Here is a 17,954-nt window from a genome sequence, read left to right as displayed (position 1 = left end):
ACCAATCCAGCAGTCAGTGCAAATCAATCCAGCTATAAATCTTAAAGATCAAAACACATGGTCATTAATACCTTTATATGGAGACATACACTGTCGTCCACATCCACTGCTGCAGCATTTCTGATCATTCAGACAGTCATCGTCTAGGGAACACGACTGAGCACAATCTTTAAGATTGGTTTTTGGACACACTCCTGGCTTTTCTGTTATACAAACACATGATAAAGGCGGCAGATCACTGAATGTTTCATTGGATTTAAATACACACACATGCATAAAAAAATTTACACCACTATAGCAATATGAATACCTTTATATGGAGGCACACACCGATGTCCACATTTATTGCTGCAGCATTTCTGATCACCCGGACATTGACCGTCTTGGGAACACAACTGAGCACAATCTTTAAGATTCATTTTTGGACACACGCCTGGCTTTTCTGTTATATAAACATGATTGAGAAAGCAGATCAGCGCCTCACTCCATTTAAAAATGTGAACTAATTTAATTTACATTAATATAACAATATATAAATACCTTTAGATACAGCCGTACACTGGTGTCCACATCCATTGCTGCAGCATTTCTGATCATCCGGACAGTCACAGTCATAGGAACACATCTCGGCACACACTCCTACCATCGGTTTTTTAACATTGTTTCTAGGACACACTCCTGGCTTTGCTGGTCCAGCTGACACACAAAACATGACAGAACATCTATACTGACTGAAGATAAAAATAAAAATACCCCCCTCCACACAGAAAGCAAGCGGACCCACACTAACACAACATACCACCAGTACATGGAGCCATACACTGATGTCCACATCCATTGCTGCAGCATTTCTGATTGTTTGGACAGCTACCGTCACCAGAACACTTCTCAACACACAGTCCGGCTCCAAGGGGTTTTGGACATGATCCTGGTTTTTCTGTTACACAAACATGATCGAGAGAGGAATCTATGAATGCCTTGCACGCGTCAAACTTAAGTAGAACAGACAAATGTATCTGTATCAAACTAAACTGGTTTAAAATAAGTAAATCCACCAAGCTTCATTAAAAGGTTCACAAGCCGTGATTAGTCACAGATGCTAAACTGCATGCAAAGAGAATACTTGGAAAACAATAATAAAGGAGTTGAGGAGAGATAACATACATAACATCCTGGCAGCCAAACAAGTTGATTTACTGTAAAAACATACATAATTTTGGAGCCATAACAATAATACATCTTGCTCATCGTTTTTCCTGTAAAATCTTGTAAAGTGGAAAAACTTAGTATTACTGACTTTTCTTTTTTTACTTCCACTGGACGTCTGGTAGGCTGATGTATATCAATACATTCTGATATGTGCCTGAAGTCCTTTTTTATAGAAGTTCTTATTTACATACACATTTCTTCATACTGTGTGATGAAGTTAAAAGAACTCACCTATGACACGTTTTTGGGCATCTTTTGTGCTCAAGCACACAGAGAGACACAACAAGACAGCGATCAACGAGCAGCACACTCGAGCGTTCATCTTCTCAACCCGTGATCTCACAATACACTGCAGAAAAACACACTGATTTAGTGGAACAGGAGGTTTTAAATGCACCTTTTGAAAATGTGTTTTTAAGGATCCAGTGAGGCCTGGCGTAACCCAACTCTGATGAAACTCACCTGTCTACAAGAAGTGATCTGGAAGACCCTGATTAGGTTCAGGTGTGTTTGATTAGGGATGGAGACAATTGAGACACAGCTAAACACACTCACTGGTCACCATCCCTGGAGTAGCCTAATTATGTAACCTGCACAAACTGACACAGAAAATAATAATAATAATAATAATACTAATAATAATAATAATAATAATAGTTTACAGTTTTTGAGTCATTTCTCAAACAGCCAACGTCTGCAAATCTGAATTTGGTCAATTTAAAATTAAAGTTCCTATAAAGATGATTAAATAACATTTAGCTTATAACTATACGAGTAGGCTAGGCTATACATTAAGAAAACCAGCACTCATAGTAAAAAAAAAAAACGGTTTTAAAATAAGTGAATAGGTCTCTAAACAATAAAAAAATGCCATTGCAGAAAATATGTTCATGTTTAGTCACTAGGGGACTAAATGCAGTGCAGTAAAAATACTAAATGTAGTTTCATATAATTTTAAACCATAATAAAACAATAAGACTTATCAATACAAATAATAAAATAAAAACTGTACAACAGTGTTGTCCCCTCGGAAATGAAAGCTATTATTAGGCATATATCAGAATTCAAAACTTTTTTTTTGTTTTTAATGTGCATGTTTTGTGCGGTTCTGTATTAGAAGCAGAAACATGCATTACTGAATACGTGCGCGTGTCCTCTTTTTGTGTGAAATAACGGTAATACCACTTTAATTTCCCACAATTAATGTGCATTGCTGATATAAAGGAGGTAATTTTTTATCAATGTATCACGTTTTATTGTAAAACAGCTGGAACACTGATACTAGGGGTTTTAAATCATTAAGAAAAAAAGCCAACAAATGGCCATTTTTATCAAGTTTCATTTTACATAATCGACCAATCACGGGTTCTTTATGTGAGAAGGTGAGTTCTACAGGTCTGAGTTGTCTACGGTTGAGGATCGCGGCTGATTTAGTCTCGTCACAGTGGAAACACTAACGCAGTTTGTTCTCCAGTTTAAGTTTTTTCTCCAGTGTGAATTGTCTGGTGCTGTTTCAGTTGATGATCTGAACTAAAGATCTTCACACCACTGTGTGTTTTCTGGTGTACTTTTAAATCATTCAGCCATATAAAGCTCTTTCCACACAAAGTACACATGTGAGGCTTCTCCTCTGAATGAATTTGTAGGTGCTTCTTCAAGTATGAGGCCCTAGCAAATATTTTACCGCACTGATCACAGTTATATCCTCTTTTTTCTGAATGAGACTGCTGATGTACTTTAAGACCGTATGCTTGTGTAAAACTCCTCCCACACTGATTGCATGCATACGGTTTTTCTCCAGTGTGGATACTCTCATGTACCTTTAGATGTCCTGATTGTTTAAATCTCTTTTCACAGTGTGAACACTTGTAAGGTTTTTCTCCAGTGTGGATTCTCTGATGCAGTTTCAGTACGGCAAGAGTAGCAAACGCCTTCCCACAATCAAAGCACACGTGATCCTTCTCACCGCTGTGTGTTTTCTGGTGTAATTTAAGAGCTTCTGCTTGTATAAAACTCTTCCCACATTCGTCACATGTGTATGGTTTCTCTCTAGTATGAGTTTTCGTGTGATACGTAACACCTTTCTTGGACAAGAAACTCTTTCCACATTGAGAGCAGCTGAAAGATTATTTCTGCCACATTTGTAAAAGGAAATTTTAAAAACACCGTACAAATTAATATCAACTAATATATTGTTTTGAGACTGTATTTAACAGAAAACACATTCAAATACAGTACCATTAAATTTCTTTGTTTTAAATGCATTATCCCAAAATAGCACATGTACATAAAATATATTTTAAAGCCTACTTGATCTAGAAAATCTGAAACATTAAGAGGAATTTAGTTTTGGGTGTTAAATTGCCATCCAACTTTCTTCAATATCAATTCGGTGGATTCCGGGATCCGGAAGTTGAATTCCTGTTTTTTTAGGGACAGTTAATTATGCAAGCAGACATCAATACTACAGACCCAGACATCATTCATTCGCAGTAACACACAAATGCACACAGACATTTAAACAGATTTATTTGTGGAAGACAAAAAGACCTGAAGTACAAGATTGGGGGTGGCTTTTTCCAATGGTTAAATTGTCATGTTCTCTGCGTGTCCACCGGTGTCTGGGACACTTCTGTCTGGAAGGACATTAATCATGGAAGAGTTCAGCACACATTTGGTTTGAGACACAGACCAGGTTTCACTGCACAGAATTAGTCCCTTCATTTAGAGGCATTCAAACCCACTACAGAAAACCACGCACGCAACAAACTTTACTTTTGTATTATTAATCGATTTTGAAAAGCCATGCAATTAAGATGGTGCAACGGTCCAAATTCAGTTACTTTGACATTTCAAATAATAAAAATATGGTGTGACCAAAGCATCAACAGAACAAATACCTTAAGTTGCAGGTGTACACATACGTCCTCCACAAAAAGAACTGCAGCACTTCTCATTTCCTGGACAGTCAAAGTCACTGACACACAACTCTTCTGCACACCGTCCTTTTACTCCAGCGAAAGACACTGGACACACTCCTGGCTTTTCTGTTCCATACACACACATGCCTCATTACTAAACTCCACACTGCACTTGTAAAAATAAAAACCCCAACCAACACATTGTTTTCCAAATTCTGTTTTTAAGCATTTATATTAATGAAACCCGTTTACTGCAAGAGAATTGCGGTCATATTATAGGCCATCAATCATTATAAGTTAAAGCTAACTATCGATCACTGGGGCTTGTAGAAGTAGAAGATGCCTTGTATAAATTGTAACACTTAAGCGATCTATCTGCTAATTAAATATTTATATTGTTCTAGAAAACCTTGCACAGGTCCATCTATGTTGATGCCAGAGCAGTCATTAAAAGGCGATCTTCGAGACAATACTCTGACAAGAACCAATGCAGCGGTCAGTGCAAATCAATCCAGCTATAAATCTTAAAGATCAAAACACATTGTCATATTAATACCTTTATATGGAGACATACACTGTCGTCCACATCCACTGCTGCAGCATTTCTGATCATTCAGACAGTCATCGTCTAGGGAACACGACTGAGCACAATCTTTAGGATTCATTTTTGGACACACTCCTGGCTTTTCTGTTATACGAACACATGATAAAGGCAGATCGCTGAATGTTTCATTGGATTTAAATACACAAAAAAAAATACAATTCACACCATTATAGCAATATGAATACCTTTATATGGAGGCACACACCGATGTCCACATTTATTGCTGCAGCATTTCTGATCACCCGGACATTGACCGTCTTGGGAACACAACTGAGCACAATCTTTAAGATTCATTTTTGGACACACTCCTGGCTTTTCTGTTATATAAACATGATTGAGAAAACAGATCAGCGCCTCACTCGATGAAAAAATGTGAACTAATTTAATTCACATTAATATAACAATATATAAATACCTTTATATGGAGCCATACACTGGTGTCCACATCCATTGCTGCAGCATTTCTGATCATTCGGACAGTTACAGTCATAGGAACACATCTCGGCACACACTCCTACCATCGGTTTTTTAACATTGTTTCTAGGACACGCTCCTGGCTTTGCTGGTCCAGCTGACACACAAAACATGACAGAACATCTATACTGACTGAAGATAAAAATAAAAATACCCCCCTCCACACAGAAAGCAAGCGGACCCACACTAACACAACATACCACCAGTACATGGAGCCATACACTGATGTCCACATCCATTGCTGCAGCATTTCTGGTTGTTTGGACAGCTACCGTCACCAGAACACTTCTCAACACACAGTCCGGCTCCAATGGGTTCTGGACATGATCCTGGTTTTTCTGTTACACAAACATGATTGAGAGAGGAATCACTGAATGCCTCGCACACATCGAACTTAAGTAGAACAGACAAATGTATCTGTATCAAACTAAACTTGTTTAAAAAAAAAGAGATTAAATAAATCCACCAAGCTTCAGTAAAAGGTTCACAAGTCGTGATTAGTCCCAGATGCTAAACTGCATGCAAAGAGAATATTTGGAAAATAATAATAATAATAATAATGGAGTTGAGGAGAGATAACATCCTGGCAGCCAAAGGAATTGATTTACTGTAAAAACATACGTAGTTTTGGAGCTATAACAAAACATCTTGGTCATTGTTTTTCCTGTAAAATCTTGTAAAGTGGAAAAACTTAGTATTACTGACTTTTCTTTTTTTACTTCCACTGGACGTCTGGTAGGCTGATGTATATCAATACATTCTGATATGTGCCTGAAGTCCTTTTTTATAGAAGTTCTTATTTACATACACATTTCTTCATACTGTGTGATGAAGTTAAAAGAACTCACCTATGACACGTTTTTGGGCATCTTTTGTGCTCAAGCACACAGAGAGACACAACAAGACAGCGATCAACGAGCAGCACACTCGAGCGTTCATCTTCTCAACCCGTGATCTCACAATACACTGCAGAAAAACACACTGATTTAGTGGAACAGGAGGTTTTAAATGCACCTTTTGAAAATGTGTTTTTAAGGATCCAGTGAGGCCTGGCGTAACCCAACTCTGATGAAACTCACCTGTCTACAAGAAGTGATCTGGAAGACCCTGATTAGATTCAGGTGTGTTTGATTAGGGATGGAGACAATTGAGACACAGCTAAACACACTCACTGGTCACCATCCCTGGAGTAGCCTAATTATGTAACCTGCACAAACTGACACAGAAAATAATAATAATAATAATAATAATAATAATAATAATAATAATAATAATAATAATAAAAGTTTACAGTTTTTGAGTCATTTCTCAATAAACGGCCAACGTTTGCAAATCTGAATTTAGTCAATTTAAAATTCAAGTTCCTATATAGAGATTAAATAACATTTAGCTTATAACTATACGAGTAGGCTAGGCTATACATTAAGAAAACCAGCACTCGTCGTTTATGAAAACTGGTTTTAAAATAAGTGAATAAGTCTCTAAACAATAAAAAAATGCCATTGCAGAAAATATGTTTTCATGTTTAGTCACTAGGGGACTAAATGCAGTGCAGTAAAAATACTAAATGTGGTTTCATTTTCAATTTTAAACCATAATAAACAATAAGACTTGTCAATACAAATAATAAAATAAAAACTGTACAACAGTGTTGTCCCCTCAGAAATGAAAGCTATTATTAGGCATATATCAGAATTCAAAACTTTGTTTTTAATGTGCATGTTTTGTGCGGTTCTGTATTAGAAGCAGAAACATGCATTACTGAATACGTGCGCGTCTCCTTTTTGTGTGAAATAACGGTAATACCACTTTAATTTCCCACAATTAATGTGCATTGCTGACATAAAGGAGTTCATTTTTATCAATGCATCACGTTTTATTGTAAAACAGCTGGAACACGGATACTAGGGTTTTAAATCTTTAAGAAAAAAAAAAAAATAAAAGCCAACAAATGGCCATTTTCATCAAGTTTCATTGTATATAAAATCGACCAATCATGGGTTCTTTATTCTTTACAGGTCTGAGTTGTCTACGGTTGATGACCGCGGCTGATTTAGTCTCATCACAGTGGAAACACTAATGCAGTTTGTTCTCCAGTTTAAGTTTTTTCTCCAGTGTGAATTGTCTGGTGCGGTTTCAGTTGATGATCTGAACTAAAAGGTCTTCACACCACTGTGTGTTTTCTGGTGTAATTTAAGAGCAGCTGCTTGTATAAAACTCTTCCCACAGTCGTTACATGTGTACGGTTTCTCTCCTGAATGAGTTTGTGATATGTAACCCCTTTCTTTAAGAAACTCTTTCCACACTGAGAGCAGCTGAAAGAGTTTTGTCTCTTGTAAATGGGTCTTTAAACTGTACAAATTAAGCAACTGATATTGAGACTGCACTTAATTCACATTACCTCAAATACAGTACCTTTTTTAAGTGCATTATCCCAAAATAGTTTTAAGATTAGATCCAGAAAATCTGATAAACATTAAGGATGCATTTAGTTTTGATGTTCAATTATCATCCAACTTAGTCTTCAATGTCAGTTCAGTGGATTCTGGGATCTGGAAGTTAAACTCCCAATGCTGAGGTACAGTTAATCATATACACAGACAATACAGACCAAGAAATCTCATTCACAGTAACACAAATTCACACATAGACCTTTAAACAGATTTATTTGAGGAAGACAAAAAAGACCTTAAGTACAACATTGGGGGCAATCAAGGGCTTTTTTTCCCCAGTGGCTAAACTGGCATGTTCTCTGCATGCATGTCCACAGGTGGCTGGGACACTTCTGTCTGGAAGGACATTAATCATGGAAGAGTTATCAACACATTTGGTTTGAGATATAGACCAGGCTTCACTGCACAGAATTAGTCCCTTCATTTAGAGGCATTCAAACCCACTACAGAAAACTCAACGCATGCAAACATAACTTTTAGAGATAGTTGTATTCCAAATATTATAAAATCTAGTTTAAAAGCCATGCAATTAAAATGGTGCAATGAGCCAAATTCAGTTACTTTGACATTTCAAAAATTAAAGTGGGTGCGTGTTGGGGACCCAAGCATCAACAGAACAAATAAATACCTTAAGATGCAGGTGTACATATACGTCCTCCACATATAGAGCTGCAGCACTTCTCATTTTTTTTCGGACAGTCAAAGTCACTGACACACAACTCTTCACACGGTCCTTTTACTCCAGCCAAAGTCATTGGACACGTTCCTGGCTTTTCTGTTACAGAAACACATCAGGGAAACCAGATCACAGAAGAACTGCAATGGAAAAAAAAAAAAAAAAAAAAAAAAAAAAACCTGACCAATGCATCTGTAAAGCTTACCTTTAGGTAGAGCCGTACACTGATGTCCACATCCATTGCTGCAGCTTTTCTCATCATTCGGACAGTCACCATCATGAGAACACAACTCCGCGCAAACACCTTTTATTCTGGGAGTTGTTTTTGGACACACGCCTGGCTTTACTGTTACATACATAACTCATTAGGCTACTAGACTCCTCGCTGCACTTTGGGGAAAAAACAAAACAAAAAAATTTATCCCCAGACCCACACATTGTGTTCCGAATTCTCCAGGTTTCGTGTATTGACTGTACAGAATTGGCACTGCCACAATAGTGCACAACCTGCACAGTTGCAGAGCCTATGCGGTTTAATAGACGGAGAATAAGCTAAGCGCTATAGAGCTGCATCAGACGTTCTGACTGGGAAGTTCTCTGGATTGCTCGCATTATAAAAGGATATTATAGGAGTAACAGACAAGTCCAGTGTTAGATTTGTGACCCATACTCTAAATTCGTACTCTTCATTTAACCCATCCAAAGTGCACACACACCCAGAGCAGTGGGCAGCCATTTATGCTGCCGTGTCCGGAGCAGATTGGGGTTCAGTGACTTGCTCAAGGAGACCCAAGTCGTGGTATTGCCAGCCCAAAACTTGAATCCACAACCTTAGGGTTAGGAGTCAAACTCCAACCACTAGGCCACGAGAACCGCACATTAATGTATAAATACCTTTATATGGAGCCATACACTGATGTCCACATCCATTGCTGCAGCATTTCTGGTTGTTTGGACAGCTACCGTCACTAGAACACATCTCAGCACAGTGTCCAAATCCAATGGGTTTTGGACACGATCCTGGCTTTTCTGCTACACAAACACATGATAGAGAAACCAGATCACTGAATGCCTCGCTGCATATGAAAAAGGTAAAGGCTCATTTAATGCACACTATTATAACAATATAAATTAACTGTAATATGGAGGCATACTCCGATAGCCACATCTATTGCTGCAGCACTTCTCATCATGGAAACACATCCCGACACACACTCCTGATGTGTTGTGATTGTTTCCAGGACACACTCCTGGCTTCTCATATAAAAACAAATCTCCATCAGAATTTTGAGATTAATTCAATGGGTTGCTTGCGGTTTCTCTGAAATAATTTGTGTTAATGCGCGTGCACGGTGCATGTATAAAGACATTTTCAATGGATCGCCGATTTCACGAGTCAGCATGGAAACTCAAAGCGGAAAAAAAGAGAGCGGCGTAATTTCACAGAGGCGGAGTTGGAAGTTTTAATGCATGCTTATGAGGAGTTTAAGCCAATAATATTAAAAAGAAGCAATACAGCTACATCGGCTAAAGCAAGAGAGTTGGCTTGGCAAAAAATAACGGACAGAGTAAATGCGTGAGTGTATTAAATTACAAATTTGGTATTGGCTCCCGTTTTATTGAAATGCTAAATAATGAAGTATGACTTATACATCCTTTTGAATATGTTAAATCACTATGAAAGCATTTACTTTTACTGCCATTTATTTCTTTAGCTTGAAATAATGTATATTTCTTATTTAATAAGGTGTAATCCTTCTGGAGCCACAAGAACTTTAAGCCAAGTCAAAATGAAACACAAAAACATTCTGCAAAAAGGTAATATTTGATTACACAATTACTTAACTATTATTATAACAGGATTTAGTATATTCATTCTGTCATGCAGCTAACAGAAAGAAGACTGAAGCCCGTCTAACTGGTGGGGGGCCACCACCACCTCCCCTCACCCCATCTGAGGAGCTGGCTCTGTCCCTTAATAAAGGGCGACCAGTGGTTGCTGGCATTCCAGGGGGCAGTTCATCACACATACTATGCACCACAAGTGATGGTGAAAAATGGTGACATGTAAGTTTACCTCTATGATTTGTTTTCATTTTTTGTCCTGATAAATTACTATCTCTGTCACTTAAAGGCTTTTTGAACAAGATTTTATGTAGGCTTATTTTATTTAACTGCATATGATGTATTATTTTCTTTGATAATATTGAGAATTTAATGGGTTGCGTGTTCTTATAGATACTGATGGACGGATTGTATTATTGGACTCTCCAGAAAGAACACAGTCTGTCACAGTTGTAAGTGATTTGTTGTCGGGTACTTTACGTTTTTTTTTTTTTTTTTTGCCAAATAATGTATACTTGAATATTTGTCTTGTAGGATGAAGATGATGATGATGATGATGACGATGAAGAGACCACATCTGCTGTGACAGAAGTGGACAATGCTGGTAGATCCACTGAAGTATGATGCATACCATTATGATGTATGGCCCCTTTTTGCATTAGAGTAACAAACTGTCATTGTCCTTTCATAGTACATACCTAGGGATTTGCCCACAGATGAGGGTCCTTCAGCCTCAGCACACAATCTAAGCAGGGTAAGAATTTGTGTCCATGTGTCCATATTTGAATTTTATTGTCTGACCAAACAATCTCATTTATTACATTTTTCCACCTTAGTTGCCAGCAAAGGAGCTGTATAAGGTCCATCTTCAAAAACAAATAAGAAAAAGTGACATGGAGATGGACCTTATACAGCTTCAAATGGAAGAGAAAAGGCTCCTCATTAAAAAAGCAGCACTTGAGATAGAATTACTTGAGAATCGCGAAAATTACTTAAGGTGAGAACTTGTCTGAATATTAATCTGTTGCATGTTAAAAGTGGTCGGTCTGTCTGTCTGTGTAAAGCAATATAAAAAAAAAAAAAAAACATTTTAATGAATTTTACTTTTATTGTTTTTCAGGAAATGAAGAAATAAACTGCCTGGCAGACCAGTGCAAAAAATAAATAAAAGTAATTTTGACAAATCCTGTCTCTCAAAAGTCTTCCGTCTCTGTTGGCCTCTAAAATCTGACTGTGTTCCTCTGGGCCATCTTCCTCAATACAAGGAGGGTTGCTCTCTCCTCTTATAGTGGCAATATTGTGAAGCACAACACAAGCCACAATAATGTTGCATGCCCTCTCTGGACTAACCCGGAGCCCACGCAGACACTGAAACTGAGATTTGAGGATCCCTATAGTCATCTCCACCTTGGCCCGTGTTCGGCTGTGAGCCAGGTTAAACCGTGTCTGTGGTCCAGGCTCAGGTTCAGGGTAGGGTGTCATTAAATAGGGCAGACAAGGGTATCCTCTGTCTCCCAGCAAGTAACCATTGTACTGTCCTGTAATGATTGAAGTGTACAACACAAATATAGTAAAAACAAATATATGTACACTCATAAAGCAGAGATGTTCACGTGAACAGTTCATGCGCAGTGTTAGCGCACATACATAGTTTGTATAGGTTTATACTGGACACCCATTTCCACTTATATAAGTAGTTAGACCTGGATTGTTATATTGTCTGTTATATTTATCTCCATTGAACAGCCATTTTCAAATAAGCTTTATTTAAGTTGTTGTTTGTATACATTTAATTTCATATCTATGTTTGTATTTTATATTTTCAGAACCACAAATATATGCACATCTAATAAAGAAAATGTGGATTATTCAAGTGAGACATCATTGTTCTGATCGGGCAAACTGTAGCCATCATCCAAACCCGGACTAGCAATCACCACCATCCACCACCATCTAGCATTACAGCGCACTGCCGAATTGATGGATGGTCAAAACAGTAGCAGTGGAGACGTGAAAGCTTTTCGGATGTTTGGACTCCAAGTGCGCTCCCTGGTTAGTATGCTGGAACAGCTGGGCCAGAAAGGTAACGTTGAGCTGGAGTGTGGGTCACATGTCTCCAGATTGAGGAGTAAACTGCCACATGACCTCAGGTCCAGTTTCAAGAGGTACACTCACCCTCTTCATGTCAGCATCCCCACCTTATTGGACTTTGCAGATTGGCTTGAGTATGAGCTTCAGGTGCAGGAGGAGCACACTGACTATTCTAGTCAGCCCAAAGCTTCATCACTGTTGAGAAAGGAGATGAGAAGAGACTCTAAACAACCTCGTAAATCCACTACCATCCTCCTTGGTATGGAGAACCCAAAACCCAGCCCAACCACACCAGCACATCCACCCAAACCAGTCGCTGTTAAGAGAGAAGGTGTGAATGCTTACTGTCCATACTGTGAAAACAACAGACATTTCTTGAATGGCTGTGAGAACTTCAAGCTTCTCAGTAAGTAACAGAAAGTGACTTGGATTAAAGGTCAAAATAGATGCTGGCGCTGTGGGCGTGGTCATCATGCCGCCAATTGCACACTAAAAGCCCTTTGTCCAACTTGCAACAGGAAACATCTACAGGCACTACACAATGTAAATGAACAAGGTAGAGTTACAGAAGAAGCAGTTACATCCAGTGCAGTCTTATATGTGGATCGTCCAACTTGTGACAACAAAATTCTGCTGAAGGTAACCAAAGTTCTGCTCCAAAATGGCCACAAATCCATGGAGGCTTATGCAATTCTGGATGATGGGTCAGAACGGACCATTATCCTACAAGAAGCAGTCCAGAAGTTGAACTTGAAGGGACAGCCAGAAGACTTGGTTCTTCGCACAGTCAGGCAAGACACCCAGACCATTCACGGGGCGGCTGTGACCTTCACTGTGTCTTCAGTAGCGTACCCAAGGAAGGCCTTCAGGATACGGAGTGCCTTCACCGCCAACAGCCTGGGCTTAGCAGAACACACACATCCAGTCAAGGTACTCCAGAAAAGGTACAAGCATCTTGAGGGCCTGCCACTACAGCACCTTCACAAGGTGAAACCAGTGGTTCTCATTGGCTCTGACTGCCCTCACCTAATCACGCCAATCGAACCAGTTAGACTGGGTCCTCCTGGTGGCCCTGCTGCTGTGAGAACACGTCTAGGGTGGACACTTCAAGGCCCAGCGCTGGAAATATCCAGCAGGCTTTCCCCACAACAGTGTCTCTTCACCAGCTTGCGGCCTAGTAATGACATTTATGCGAATGTGGAGAAACTGTGGAAAATGGACATTCTTCCATATCAGAATGAGAAGGTACTGACAAGGTCAAGGCAAGACCAAGAGTGCATCAAACTTCTCCAAGACAAAACAGTGAGAGTGGATGTTAACGGAATCCAGCGTTATGCTACCCCTCTTCTACGGACAAATGGTATGCCATGTCTACATGCAACCAAAGAAGCTGTCCTGCCACAATTAAGGGGAATAGAAAATCGGCTCAACAAGAATCCTGAGCAAGCTGCAGCCTACAAAGAGGAAATAGTCAGGTTACAACAAGCTGGCTACATCACCAAACTCCCACATCATCTGGCGGAACATAATGGAAAGAAAAGGGTCGTCTTCAACTGTTCATTTGCTTACCAAGGTCACAACCTGAACGAGTACTTGCTCCCAGGTCGCCCACTCAGTTCTTCTCTGCTGGCAGTTCTCCTGCATTGTCGAGAGCATTCCATCACCATTAGCAGTGACATTCGTGGGATATTCCACCAGGTACGGCCATTACCTGAAGACAAACCATTACTGAGATTTATTTGGAGAGATCTTCAGAGAGATAAATCACCAGACGTGTACGAATGGCAAGTTCTACCTTTCGGAACCACATGTAGCCCTTGCTGTGCAACATTCTCTCTACAGAAGCATGTCCTGGATAACAGTGAGTCTGAAGACACGAGGTTCTCAATAGAGAAATATTTCTACGTTGACAACTGCCTTAAGAGTTTCACCTCAAGTGAAACAGCAAAATATTTTGTTGACAGACTCAGCAACCTCTTAAGTTCAGGAGGCTTTGACTTAAGAGAGTGGGCGAGCAATGATCCATCAGTCATCAGTCACCTGCCAGCTGATGCTCGATCCCAAAGCAATATCCAGTGGCTCAGCGAAGGCCATCAAGACTCCCAAGAGTCAACCCTCGGGCTACATTGGCATTGCTCATTGGACTCTCTCTCCTATAAGCAACGTTGGATAAATCACCCACTTCCAACTATGCGGAGTATATACCATACCCTCGCTAGCCAGTATGACCCCATTGGCTATATTACACCATTCAAAACACGGGCCAAAGTAATTGTACAGAGGCTATGGGACAAAAAAAAGAGACTGGGATGATACCAGACTGCTTGAGGAACTGTTGAACTTGTGGAAAGTGGAAGTAGCCTTTGTCACTGCTAGATCTCGGGTAGCCCCGAAAAAACAACAAACCATTCCACGTTTGGAGTTATGTGCAGCAGTGACTGGTGCCCAGCTCGCAAAGACTCTGAAGACAGAACGGACTTTGCACATCCACAGTGTCACCCTGTGGTCTGATTCCACAACTGTCTTAAACTGGTTGCTATCACCCATCTGTCGTTTTAAAGTGTTTGTAGGCACCAGAGTGGCAGAAATCCAGGAACTCACCAAGTCTGATAAGTGGAAGTATGTGCCATCAAAGGGGAATCCTGCAGATGACATCACCAAGGGAAAATCTCTCGGTGACAAACCAGGAAAGCAGATGGAACAAAGGTCCCAAATTTCTCAGGGAAACCACTGACCACTGGCCAGAGATGCTGCTGTTTCTGGCCATTGATCAAGACTGTGAACTAAGAAAGCCAGTCTTCTGTGGTCTATCAACATCCTCCCCACCCATTCCTTATCCACAGAAGTATGATACACTTCCAGAGATGCTAAAGGCATACATCCAGCAAGTCAATGGGGCAGGCACTAACATCCCAACAGCAGACGATTACAAAGAGGCAGAACTTGCTGTCCTTCGTCAAAGCCAGTACGAGTCATTTCCAGAGGAACTGTCCTGCCTTAGAGCAGGTAAACCCTTGCCAAGAAAAAGCCGCTTACTGTGCTTAGCTCCGGTCGACTTCGTCAAAGCAGCCACCTGGAAGATGATGCTGTACATCCCATTGTCCTCGAATCACGTCAACCTCTCACCAAACTAATAACCAAGGACTATGACAACCAGTTACATCACCCAGGGCCAGATAGGGTGTTCGCTGAACTTAGAAGAAAATACTGGGTGATACGTGGACGGGCCACCAACCAACCAACGACAGTGTCCAGAGTGTCAGAGATGGCGGGGACAACCACATCCCCCCAGAATGGCAGACCTCCCACCTTCTAGGCTAAGGACACATCAACCTGTCTTCTACTCGACAGGTGTGGATTGCTTTGGACCGTATACCATAAAGGTGGGACGTAGAACTGAGAAAAGATGGGGAATCATCTTTAAATGCATGACTTCACGTGCAGTTCACATTGACATTCTCACCAGTATAGACACCGATTCCTTCTTGGTGGCTTTACGGCGATTCATTTCAAGACGTAGTAAACCCTTTGAGGTCCTAGCAGACCAGGGTACCAACTTTAAAGGAGGAGAAAAATTACCAAGAAATTCATTCAACTCCCTTCACCCTGACCTCAAACCCAACTCGCCAGCCAACAGATCAAATTCATCTTCAATCCACCCAGTGGTGGATGTTGGGAAAGAGAAATATGCTCCTTAAAGGCTGCACTTCAAGTCACCATTGGTGCCCAAACAGTTACAGAAGTACTGAGAACAGTCTTCATAGAGATAGAGGGCATCCTCAACTCCAAGCCCATTGGCTATACCTCTTCGGACATTGCCGATCCAGATCCTGTGACTCCAAATATCTTGCTGATGGGGCGGCGGGATGTCTCATTACCACAAGTGGGATATCAGGACACTGAGCTCTTAAGCCGTAGGAGATGGAGACATAGCCAGGTCTTGGCTGACCACTTTTGGAAGCACTTTATCCGCCCAATCTCCAGATAAGACAAAAATGGAAAATTGAAGAAGCAAACTTGCAGATCGGTGACACAGTCATGATCATGCAATAGAGTGCAGATTAACAAGATTTTTCATTAATATAACACAAAAATACCTGTATATGGAGGCATACACTGATGTCCACATCCATTGCTGCAGCATTTCTGATCATCTGGACATTCACGGTCACCAAAACACTTCTCGACACACGCTCCTATCATGTCTTTGTCATCAGGACACACTCCTGGCTTTGCTGATTTAAAAATAAATAAATAAAACAAATAAATTTAAATAAAGTGTCTCTTTACAATGGAAAAAAGAAACGTTAGAACATATGACTTAAGATGTAAACTTCATAACTACACCATCATAGAAATTATGAAGTTAAAAGACCTCACCTCTGGCCTGGTATTTGGAGTCTGTTGTGCTCAAGTACACAGAAAGACACAACAAAACAGCAGTCAATGAGCAGCACACGCGAGCATTCATCTTCTCAACCTGCAATCTCACAATACACTGCAGTAAATGCACCTTTTGAAATGTGTTTTTAAGGATCCAGTGAGGCCTGGCTTAACCCAAATCTGATGAAACTCACCTGTCTACAAGAAGTGATCTTGAAGACCCTGATTAGGTTCAGGTGTGTTTGATTAGGGATGGAGACAATTGAGACACAGCAAAACACACTCACTTATAGCCATAAAACAATAAGACTTATCAATACAAATAATAAAATAAAAAACTGTACAAAATTGTTGTCCCCTCAGAAATGTAAGATATTATTAAGCATATATCATAATTCAATAATAATTAAAAAGTGCAGAATATAATGACTAAGTGATGAATTTAATAAATTAGAGAACACAATCCAAAGTTTAAAATCTCACAAAATGCACAATAACAATATAAATGATCAATTTGAGTCTGTTGAGATAATGTCTACAGGATGTGGTCAAAGGAGCTGAAAGTGAAAAAAAAAAAACACTAAAAACTAAATAAAACATAAATTATTTTGGCATAGTGAAAAAAGTAAGTTAAAAAAAACAAACAAAGTGCAAACTTGAGTCAAGTCAGTTTTTCAGTGGATTCCGTTCAAGTTTGGAATGAGGGAGAGAGGCGTTACACTTGGCTGACCACTTTTAGAAGCACTTTATCCAGCACTACTTCTCCAGATCAGAAAAAAATGGAAAACCGAAGAAGCCAACTTGCAGATCGGCGACACAGTCATGATCGTGGACCATCAACTACCTCGTTCACTTTGACCATTACGCAGAATTGTTCAGGTCTTTCCTGGGTCTGACCAAAGAATTAGATCTGCACGGATCAAAGACAAGATTTACACCCGAACTGTAACCAAGATTATTTGTCTGCCCCCACACCCTGACTAGCAAAGACAATATAAGTTGATAAAATTCCAACTGTGAATTTGGGGCGGCTATAGAATGTGTTCCTCCTTAACACATGGACTATTCCAGTCACCCCTGTCATCCAGTGTGAAATGGACTATTCCTGAACTTTCCATCGGAGTTCGAGAAGTGAAGGAGAAGAGAGCAGGTGGATGAAAACGGCAAGACAAACTGTCTGAATATTGTAGATAGTTTGTAGATTAAAAACGATCTGTAAAATATGTTGTCAGTTTGTGAAAACCAAGACTGGCAAAACAACCAACCTATTCCATCACCTAAAGTAGTATCAAATGTGG

The 17,954-nt window shown here is 39.8% G+C and overlaps 1 protein-coding gene and 2 long non-coding RNA genes across 7 annotated transcripts in view; 1 reads left to right on the top strand and 2 right to left on the bottom strand.

Annotated features, from left to right (window-relative positions):
• Positions 1-17,954, bottom strand: part of LOC113099114 (perlwapin-like) — a 28,326-nt gene that overhangs the window by 923 nt on the left and 9,449 nt on the right. For 2 of the 5 annotated variants that reach the window (XM_026264200.1, XM_026264201.1), the window contains exons 4-8: positions 16,371-16,508; positions 4,920-5,051; positions 4,687-4,818; positions 311-442; positions 72-203 (exon numbers count right to left, since the gene is read on the bottom strand). In XM_026264200.1, coding sequence (XP_026119985.1) covers positions 72-203; positions 311-442; positions 4,687-4,818; positions 4,920-5,051; positions 16,371-16,508 — 666 coding nt within the window. Of the gene's footprint in view, positions 1-71; positions 204-310; positions 443-3,721; positions 3,846-4,109; positions 4,257-4,686; positions 4,819-4,919; positions 5,052-16,370; positions 16,509-17,954 lie in introns of those variants that run through there. The other 3 variants (XM_026264205.1, XM_026264204.1, XM_026264203.1) reach the window with 3 other exon arrangements.
• Positions 660-934, bottom strand: LOC113099117 (uncharacterized). The gene is made up of 2 exons (XR_003289293.1): positions 800-934; positions 660-696 (listed from the first exon to the last, which is right to left on the bottom strand). It is a non-coding gene; the product is annotated as an uncharacterized LOC113099117 (long non-coding RNA).
• On the top strand, positions 9,859-10,629 carry LOC113099121 (uncharacterized). The gene is made up of 3 exons (XR_003289298.1): positions 9,859-9,913; positions 10,085-10,155; positions 10,226-10,629. It is a non-coding gene; the product is annotated as an uncharacterized LOC113099121 (long non-coding RNA).

This window comes from Carassius auratus, unplaced genomic scaffold (assembly GCF_003368295.1).
Source record: "Carassius auratus strain Wakin unplaced genomic scaffold, ASM336829v1 scaf_tig00216865, whole genome shotgun sequence".
In the NCBI taxonomy this organism is placed as follows: domain Eukaryota; kingdom Metazoa; phylum Chordata; class Actinopteri; order Cypriniformes; family Cyprinidae; genus Carassius; species Carassius auratus.
This window is presented reverse-complemented; position numbering and strand designations above follow the sequence as displayed.